This window comes from Ipomoea triloba, chromosome 2 (assembly GCF_003576645.1).
Source record: "Ipomoea triloba cultivar NCNSP0323 chromosome 2, ASM357664v1".
Classification (NCBI taxonomy): domain Eukaryota; kingdom Viridiplantae; phylum Streptophyta; class Magnoliopsida; order Solanales; family Convolvulaceae; genus Ipomoea; species Ipomoea triloba.
Genome location: NC_044917.1, coordinates 16,777,540 through 16,788,287, shown reverse-complemented (window position 1 = coordinate 16,788,287; position 10,748 = coordinate 16,777,540). Strand labels below are relative to the sequence as shown.

Below are 10,748 nucleotides of genomic sequence, written 5' to 3'. Positions count from 1 at the left end.
CTTTGAATTACCGATTCAAAAAAATAAATTCAACATTCAATTACATATACATAAACATCTCTTATATAATTTTGCATTGATATACTTTGAAATACTTATTTAATAATAAAAATTGAGCATTATGTCATTCGCGCAATGCGCGTGAAAAACTAGTTATGAATAAATAAAAATTGAGCATTATGTCATTCGCGCAATGCGCGTGAAAAACTAGTTATGAATAAATAAGTGTTTAAAAAAAATTCTAAGAGTAGTAAATGAAAAGTTAAATTTTTTTTTGGAGTACTATTGACTCCGTTGCAATGTAGTACCTGTTCATAGCTACTTTTTTAACCAAATGAAACACAAAGAGTCAATACCGCCTCCAGTAAGGTTCGAACCCACCCCTCCTATGTAGGGTGCAACCAGGTGCCACAAGGTCTATGACAGTTTAAAAATTATTTTAAAAATTTATAAATAATGTCACGGAGAAAGGTTATAAAGTTATTTTAATATGTGATAATTACATTTCTAACATTTAAATCTAAAAAATTATGAAGTATTCCTTTTTTTTTTCATATTATTCTTTTTATCGCATTTTATGTGTGAAGTTCATATAATTTAATTTTTTTAATAATATTTAGTTTAATGTTAGTATTAAGGCTGGCCCTGGCCATGTATGGACAGGGCGATGACACAAGGTTCTCAATTTTTGGGGCCCAATATTTAAAAAAAAAATATTTTATATAATTTATTATTTTTATACTTGAAAATTATTTTTGTAGAATTCATTGGTCTTAATGCAATTTAAAATATGCACGAAAAATGTCACTTTTGAAATAAATATTGAATTGTATTTTTTTTCTTTGTTGAATATCTATACTTTATATTTGGACAAAAAAATGTATTACATTTTTATTTTTGTCATATAATACAATAACTTGAAGTCCATATGGATTTAAACTCTATCACCTCATTTATAGAATTTTTTAAGATCTTCTAGACTTTTATTTTATCTTTTAAGTTTTTTTGGATTATGTTTTTTTTTTTTACATTTATAAATAAAGTTCTCTATGTTTCTCTATTATTATTGTCTTTAACTTTTTCGGTTTACTCTATTATATTTAGGTTGTATCACAGAATCAAAATAATAAAGATCTAAATTGAATTATTAAATAAGGGTCTTATTTTTAACGAAACGGTCGAAAATTAGTATATACAATTTTTATATTTAATAATTATAATAAAAATACTATTAAATATAAAATTTAAAATAAAAAATATTAAAAATAAATAAATATAGTATGGCATTGGCAGGTAGAATGAGAAAGGGATGGATTAGAGGGAATAGATTCGTTTTGAGTGCGCGCGTGGGTCACAGTAGAGAGGCGTGTAGATTTGAGAGGTGGGAATAGGAGCGCGTTTGGCAAATTCTTAAATAATAAAGTTCATAGCATCACGTTTCACGGACATGTTGCCTTTTACTTTTTCATGTTTTAATTTTTTTTTTTTCGTCTCTTTCATTCCCACTGGCAGTGGTTAGTTTGTACGCTCCTTTTTCAGTAACTACATTTTCATTTACAGGGCATTTGGTTGGGAGGAGGGAATTATGAAGGAAAATGTTAGGAATATAGCGGAATAATGCGGAAACGAATAATCGAAAATTGAGAATTATAGAAATTAAATAATAGAGAAATAATAGAAATAACAAATGAATGGACTAAATGGAAAATATAATAATATATATATTAAACTCTTAATTAAAAGAGTTAAAAAAATGAAATATATATATATTATATATATGTAAAGACACGTGAGAATGAAAAGAAAAGAAGGAAAGAATGAATTACAATTGATGTATTAATTGATGCTGTGGATGAACAATTAATTACAAGCAAAGGCTAACTAATTATACATGCAAAAGATGGAGAGAAATCAGCAAAGGTGTGATGCTCCATAAAACTAGGGGAATGTGTAAGAATGGAACCACTCAACATGCGACGTGACTTGCGGCTTTGCACAGTGCATTACATGGTCTTCAATAATTTGACCCACAAAATTATTATTCTAACAATCTCCACCTTGGATCAAATTCATTGTGGAACAACCGCAACAGTCGACTAAACTCAAACGATGCTTGAACTTAGCAATTGTAAGAGGCTTGATTAGCAACCAACCACTTGGACGAGTTGACACAAGAAATAGCCTCGGAATAACGAGATGGATCACCATCAAACTCCTGTGCAACTGAAAGTGCATAAGCAACCAAGTGGGTTTCATCATCACTAGTAGCATACCTAGCAGGTTTTCTAATTGTCCTTCTAGGCCGGTCTTGGGCGATAGAATACTCTCGTTGTTGCTCGACGAGAGGCGCAACACTAGTAGATGCATCATCGTTAGTATTACCATCAGTGGTAGTAATACTATTCATAGGCCTGAACTCAAACTCCACCTTCTCTCCAGTACTCTGCGTATCACCTGTACTGGGAATAACACGATCGTTTCCAGAAGAAAGTAGTGCATTTTCATCAAAAGTGATATCTCGACTTAGAATGATCTTGTGAGAATTAGGAGACCATAGACGATATCCTTTTGACTCAGAAGCATAACCAAGGAAAATGCATTTGACAGCTCCTAAGTACTGATTCGTGCGATTATAGTGATGATTGCTCCATTTATATCCTAATACTTCGTCGAGCTACTAGGTTGTATCCAATTAACTGTGATCATCCGTCGATATTTCACCAACATTAATTGAACTCATTAAGCAACAACCAAAACTCACCACAAATACCTAAAGCTATGTCTAGTTTAGGTCAATTATGTTTATCTTACGAGGTCTAGGTTCATAATTCACCTGTCAGTTCTTCTTATAAACCTTAATAACAGAAGTATGCAATGGCCAGTCACACAATTCACAGCAAAAATACATAAGATAAATATAATCACTCTCAATTATTTAATCGAAATTAGAAGAATCAAACCTAGGGAGTAGTCAATTAATCTAATATAAGGCTAATCCAAATCCCTAATTAAAGTTTTAACCAATAATCATAATTAAATGCATAAATTGTTCAAGAAATTTCGACACATTAGAATGAGAAAACTAATCTAGGAATTTAACCAAATAACTGATAAAATAAGATAAGGAAATGATACGAAGAAAAGTAATCCAAGCCTAAGGAGACAGCTGCGATTGAAGCTCGAAATTCCGCTGTAATGAAGCCTTGAATCTCTTCACTTCGTGCTGCAGTTCCTCCTTGCTAATGCACTCTCGTCGTAGTCAGCTTCTCTATTCTCTGTGCCGTCCTCCTTCCGCCGTACCAAAATACTACCAATTGAAATTGGTTTTCTTTTCTCCTTTTTCTTTATTTCCTTTCCCTCTCGTCAGTCCAGTGAACCCTAGCGAAACCAAAATTAAATTCCCTCTATTTGTTGCAAACCTATGCAAATCCCTCAAAGACCAAATCAAATTAAATAAACTAAAGTAAATGCAATTATAACCTAATGACACAAACTTATTAATTAAACCTAATTATTAAAACATTGTCTAAAATTGAATATATAAAACTACCAAATAAATGTAATCTTATAGTTAAAATAAAATTCTTATTTAAATTAATAAAAATTGTAACATTAGCCTAATATTTATTAAAACCGATCTAAACTAGTAACTTATAAATAAATATAATATTTATAATAAGATCAACACTAAAACTTAATTTATTAATGCAAAACACTTACTAAAATTACTCTAAAAATGTCTAGAAATTAAGCTTATCAAGGGAATTGCAATTCTGCGGAATTGCAATTCCCCCCAAACTACATCCAACCAAACAGGCCATTAGAATTTTAAATTCTTTCTTTCACGTCTGCTGCCCTCAACCCCACCTCTAAATTGTTTGTAATTTGATTCGAACCACATCTTGCCGCTAGAAAAGTAGTTGTGTAGATGTTCATCCTCTAGACCATTGCCGTGGAGGAATTATATATTCCGTATATTTTTATTTTGGGATAATTGCACGCTTGTTCATTTAATTGTTAGTTATTATGCAATTTAACCTCTCATTTTCAATTTTAGTCAATATAATTCTAATATGTTTTACATGTAAATTTAATCTTTCAGTGCATAAAATTAATCAATTTAATAAAATGGAATGTCTGAAGTTTTTTCTTTTTTCCTCTCGTTCTTTTCCCGAGTTTTCTCCTTCCTACCTTTTGCGCAATTTTAGGGTTTTGGTCCCTTTTCACCAGTGGTCTCAATGGCGGCCGATGACAATACTGGAATGTGTGCTCAACTTACGCTTGCAGATGTGGATGGCGACGAATCTTCCATGCAGGTTCCTAATGTCCCTGTTGATCGACCTGATGTTTGCAAAGAGTATTATGCTGGTGGTAGATTGGTGACTGATAAGCCAATAAAATTTCAATACTTTCATTAAACTATGGCTGGTGTGTGGAGGCCAGGGATGGGTGTAAACATGCGACAACTTCAATCTCATCGGGTCTTGATAAGGTTTCACCATGAAGTAGATCTTACCAGAATATTAGATGACGGTCCATGGACGTTTGAGCAAAGTTTGCTTGTGATGCAACAACGACTACTTCCGGCTGAGGATCCAGAAGTTGTGCCCCTTCAATAGGCTGATTTCTGGGTTCAGATCCACGGCCTTCCTATTGGGTTTCGATCTGATGCTGTCGTTTCTGCTATTGGTGCTTTTCTAGATACGTTAGTGAGGACTGATGAAAGAAATTTTGACGGTTCCATGCATACGTTCTACCGAGTTCGAGTTGGTATTGATGTTGCGAAGCCACTAAAGAAACAAATGAAGATGAAAAGAGATAATGGCTCATGGGTGGTGATTGATTTCAAATATGAACGGATGCCCACTTTTTGTTTCCTTTGTGGTATTATAGGACATGGCGAGAAGTACTGTCATAGGGTTCTTAGGGGCGTTGATCCGAGAGTAGAAAAGCCATATGGATCATGGTTCCGTGCAGGATTGAGGAGAGGAGTTCCCTCTGTTGGGCTTAGATGGATTCCACTAGTGACAACTGTTGAGAGACAAAGTTGGACAGCCCCAGTCTATGAGGAGATGGATGTTTGTGCTCAGACGAGGCGGGAGGGTCAGGGTGGTGAAGATAAAGCCAGTTCAAATAAAGGGAAGGAGATAATTCATTCCTGCGCACACATGGACGATACCATTAACCTGGATAAAAATACTAAAGTGGTATGAGTTAAGCAAAAAAAAATGCAGAATGATTGTTGATGGTGTGAGTACTGGTTCTTCAGTCACTATCATGGATGTTGATAAGGCTATGTCAAAAAACGCGAAGATGGCGGATCTTGCTTTGCAAGCCTGCCCAGAATTATGAGTATCATTGCATGGAATTGCCGGGAGCTTGGCAACCCGACGGTAGTTCGTGTTCTTGCGGACTTAGTCCGTGCTAAGAGGCCGTGTCTTTTGTTTTTAATGGAAACGTTTGTTACTAAGCAGAGGTTGGAACCGATTCGTGTTCAGTTGGGGTTTGGTAATATGATTGTAGTTGATGCACAGGGGCATAGAGGAAGGATTGCACTTCTCTGGTCGCATAATGTTGATATCAATGTCACAAATTATTCGGCAAATCACATTGATGCAAATGTTACATTGGATATTGGCAGCCCGAAATGGCGTTTTACGAGTTTTTATGGTTTTCCGGAAAGACAACACCGAAGAGACTCGTGGAATTTTCTGCGTAATTTATCAAGTTTGAGTACTCTCCCATGGCTAGTAATGGGTGATTTCAATGATTTGCTCCTTCAGTCAGAAAAAATGCCTGAACTCTACACCCAAATTGGTTGTTAGCTGGCTTTTGGGAGGCCGTCGCTGACAGTAGGCTTCAAGATTTTCCCTTCACGAGTTATCAATTTACCTAGGTTCGCTCACGTGGTACTCCGGCTATGGTAGAAGAGAAATTGGATAGAATTCTAGCCTCCAAAACCTTCCTATCTGTGTTTGAGGGTGCATCTACATGTTCCTTAACCTGCCCGTATAGTGATCATATGCCTCTCATACTCACGCTAGTGGCAGTTAATAATGCTACGCGATGCTGCCGATTTTGTTTCGATAATATGTGGTTGAGGGAGGAAACTTGTAGAGAGATTGTTGCGCATAGTTTGGACAAAACACTGGGCATGGATGTCCTTGATTGTATTGCAATATGTAGTCGTGATATTGGGCACTGGGGGCGAATGTATAACCCAGATTTTCAAAAGAAAATTGGCGCAGCTAAGTCCCAGATGGAAAGGTTACAAATGAGAAGGGATCAGTTGGGGATGGCAGATTACATTCGTAGTGAAAGAAGCCTTCTTGTTCTACTTGAGCAGCAGCATATTTATTGGAAACAGAGAGCAAAGGAACATTGGTGGGAGGAAGGTGACTTGAATACGAGGTTCTTCCATAATTATGTAAATATGCGGAAGAGAAGAAATAAATTGAGCAGGTTGAAAACTGATAATGGTGATTGGGTGGAGAACTCGGACCAGGTTGGGAATGTAATGATAAACTATTTCCAGGATTTATTAACGCTAGAATTTGGTCACATGGAGGAGGTAATATCATGCCTAAAATCGCATGTTCTGCCGGAATATAATGAATGTGTTGTTGCGCCCGTGAGTGCTGATGAGGTGCGTAGAGCGGTTTTCCAAATGCACCCTAATAAATCGCCGAGTCCAGATGGTTTTGGTCCAGGTTTCTATCAACACTTTTGGGGAGTGGTTGGGGGTGACGTCACTTTTTTCTATAGAAGATTTATTGAGACTACTTGCTTGCCCGATAAAGCCAATGATACTTTTATAGTGCTGATCCCGAAAAAAGTGAACCCAGAGTCTATGAAAGATCTCCGGCCCATTGCCTTGTGTAATTTGCTTTATAAGATTGCGGCGAAGGTCTACGCAAAAAAAATGAAACTGATTCTAGATGGCCTTATTTCTTGTGCTCAGAGTGCGTTCGTGCCTGGTCGCCTAATTACTGACAACATTATGTTAGCTTATGAAGCTCATCATTACCTTAAACGAAAGTCTCAGGGTAAAGATGGGGTGGCGACGCTAAAAGTGGATATGAGTAAGGCTTATGACCGGGTGGAATGGCGGTTTATACAGGCAGTTATGGTTAAAATGGGGTTCGCATAGAAGTGGGTGGATATCATTCTGGCAACTGTTAGCACTGTTAAATATCATATCTTGTATGAGCAAAGACAGTTAGGCCCAATCGTTCCAGGGAGAGGTCTCCGGCAGGGGGATCTGCTATCACCATATTTGTTCTTATTGGTAGCGGAGGGTTTAAGTGCTTTTATTGATAATAAAATGCAGAGTGGAATGTTGCATGGTTTGAAAATTGCAAGAGGGGCCCCTCCTATATCACATCTCCTATTTGCAGACGACTGCTTTTTATTCCTACGGGCAACTAGTGCAGAAAGTGTGCAAATGAAGTATGTTTTGGATACGTACTCTGCTGCTTCTGGTCAGAAACTTAACTTCGATAATTCAATGGTATGTTTTGGTACCAATGTCCATCAGCAACAACGGAATGAAGTGATAAATATTCTTGGAGTCAGTCAGGGTGATACGGCGCAAAAATATCTTGGTCTACCTTCTTTGGTGGGCAGGAATAAGAAACCAATCTTGGGTTTTCTTAAGGATAAAATTCTTAATCGGGTAAGAAGTTGGAACTCAAAATTTCTTTCTCGTGCTGGTCGTGAAGTGTTGATAAAGAATGTGCTTCAAGCTATGCCATGTTATGCAATGATGGTATTTCTCTTGCCAATTGGAATGTGCAAAGATATTGAATCAATCCTGAATAAGTATTGGTGGACAGGTTCGATAGGAGATGGCAAAGGTTTACAATGGCGTTCATGGTCCGGATTGAGTTTGCAAAAGGAGAAGGGTGGATTAGGGTTTCTAGACTCCGAGAGATGAACTTGGCACTATTAGGAAAACAAGCATGGCGTTTAGTAACTAGGCCTGATTCTCTAGTTGCTCAAGTGTATAAAAGTCGCTATTTCCCTCGTGGCTCTTTCTTTGACGCCACTGCTGGCAGTAACCCATCGTTTATATGGAGAAGTATACTAGAAGTGCAGAATGTTGTCCAAATGGGCTGTAGGCGATGCATTGGTGATGGCTTGACCACTTATATTGGATCTTATCCTTGGCTCCCAACGACCGCTGAACCTTATGTGAGTACCATTCTACATGACTCGGTTAGAGGGGCTACTATTTCATCTCTTTTGAATACTCATGGGACTGGTTGGGATGTTGATTGTTTGAAAGATATTTTTAATGATCGAGATGCGAACATTATTTTTAAAATCTCGGTGAGTCTGTGTAAGCCTCCTAATGCATGGGTATGGTACTGGGAACCAAAAGGAAATTATTCGGTCAAATCTTGTTACCGATTGCTCATGGGAGAATTTCAGAATACTCTCAACTAGCGGATGATGTGGAATCTTCATGTTCCTCCAAAGGTTAAGTTCTTTTGTTGAGAATTGGCCTCTTCCTTTCTTCCAACACGAGATGCGCTGCTCATGAAATATATTCCTTGCTCACAGGTTTGCCACATGTGTAGTGGGGTGGACGAAACTGCATATCATTTATTTGTGGAGTGTCAGGAGGTTCGTTTATTATGGTCCAGATTGGGGCTACCTATTTTGCAACATGAGCAAGGTAATCTTCTTGACTGGTTATTTGGTTTTCTAATTACTCTTGAAGAGGATTTAAATTGCAAATTTGTAATGCTTTGCTAGGGTATTTGAGACAGTAGGAACCAACATGTTTGGAATGGCAAACCGTATGGCCATAATTTGGTGTTTTACTCAAGTCTCAATTTTCTGGAACATTGGCGTGCGGTGCAGGTGGTTGGGCAGATTAGTAGTCCACAACGACTGGTGAGGAATTTTGGAAGAAACCAAATGGTAGTAGGCTAAAATTAAATACTGATGCAACTCTGGACGAAGCAAATAATGTAACGGGCTTAGGTTGGGTATTACGAGATGATGAAGGTCGTTTTCTTGCATGCAAAGGAACATGTATCATGGGTTGTTATGGGGTTAAAGAAGCAGAGGCAGTTTGCATTCATGAAGCCCTCAGTTGGTTAAAGAGTATAGGCATGGGAGAAGTTGATGTGGAGACTGGTTCTCAATTAGTTTACTTAGCTTTATGTCTAAGACTATTTTATTTCTGCTTTTGGTTTTATTATCGCTGATGTTAAAGAAGTTGCATCCATGATTAATGATGTAAGCTTCTGTTTTGCTAAGCGATCTGCGAATCGTGCCGCTCACACTGTTGCTAGGAAGGCCGTTTCTATGTCAGGTTGCGGGGAGTGGTTTGATGTCCCTCCTCCTTTCCTTGTTGATTGTCTTTCCGATGATTTAATGCATTAAGTATCTTATTTCAAAAAAAAATTAATCAATTTAATTTATGTTATAAAATAGATTAATGGTGGACATTATTAGCTTTGTAACGTTTGTAACGGATGTATTAAATCACCATTATGTATGCCATTATATATTTATATGTGTGTGTGTGCGCGTGTGTGTGTGTGCGCGTGTGTGTGTGTGCATGCATGTATGTATGTATGTATGTATGTATGTATGTGTATCCTTGGATGAAGAATGAGAATGGAATCCTCTTGTTTTTGTCTCTTAGTTTGTCTGTAAATTACCTTTAAAATATCATATATGAGCTAATAGGCATTCCTATTACAACACGTCATCAGCACGCTCAAACCTCAGTGAATGGTACTTTTATGTATATGTTATGTGAATTTTGATACATGAGGATATAATTATATTTTTTGGGATTCTACCTGTTGTTTGTGATTAACTATATACATTGGTCATTTCCTATTCATATTATGTTATCTGATACAGCATATTGCATTCTGCCTATTATTTCAATTTCATTTTTTTTTATATTTATCGGTTAAATATCAAGCACATCAATTAGGGGCAGAATTATTTTGATTACATGCATTTATAGGCTTCTCTCATATCAATCAGAATCATTTACATATATTTTTTTAGCATATATTTCACTAATAAATCTACCACTCAATTTGCATTCTAAATAAACTAATGGAGTCAATTACCGATTTGGTCCCTCGACTATTGTGATTTCACCACTTTGGTCCTCAATAATTTTTCTTGCCTAATTAAGTCCACGTCTTTGAAAAAATTAACCAATTTGGTCCTCCGTTTATTTTACGGTTTGATATCTGATAAATCGAGACCAAATTAGTAATTTCATTATAGTCAAGGGACCATTTCAGTCAAAAATTAATTGTCGAAATGGCCCCTTAACTATAGCAAAATTACCAATCCAGTCTCGATTTAACGGTTGTTTAACACCAAAATAAACGGAGGACCAAATTGGTTAATTTTTTCAAAGTCGATGATTTAATTGAACAACAAAAATTGTCAAGGACCAAAATGGTGAAATTCCAATAGTCGAGGGACCAAACTGGTAATTAACTCCAAACTAATGTAAAGATTACTATGCCTTGAGATTATCTTTAGTGACCTTATACTGATTGATGAAATCATATATATGCATATGATGAATCTGACAAAATAATAAGAGAAGTAACAAAAATATATATATATTTATAAATATGTGTGTGTGTGTGTGTACGTATGCGTGCGCGCGCGCGCGCATATGTATGTATGTATATGTACATATATACATACATATATCTATATATGTATGTATGTATATATATGTATATGTATATATA

General features: G+C 36.4%; 1 protein-coding gene across 1 annotated transcript; it reads left to right on the top strand.

The window, feature by feature from the left end:
- The first annotated feature begins 7,324 nt into the window (after positions 1 to 7,324).
- On the top strand, positions 7,325 to 8,448 carry LOC116010837. The gene is made up of 2 exons (XM_031250337.1): positions 7,325 to 7,791; positions 7,836 to 8,448. The coding sequence occupies exons 1-2, from the start codon at positions 7,325 to 7,327 to the stop codon at positions 8,446 to 8,448; spliced, it is 1,080 nt and encodes a 359-aa protein (XP_031106197.1).
- Positions 8,449 to 10,748: the final 2,300 nt, after the last annotated feature.

Bases quoted from the DNA above. Each gene is read 5' to 3' on its own strand.
- LOC116010837 (XM_031250337.1), top strand. From the start codon at position 7,325: ATGCAGAGTGGAATGTTGCATGGTTTGAAAATTGCAAGAGGGGCCCCT. The intron at 7,792-7,835 runs GTGCAAAGATAT...ATTGGTGGACAG, and splicing joins TTTCTCTTGCCAATTGGAAT to GTTCGATAGGAGATGGCAAA.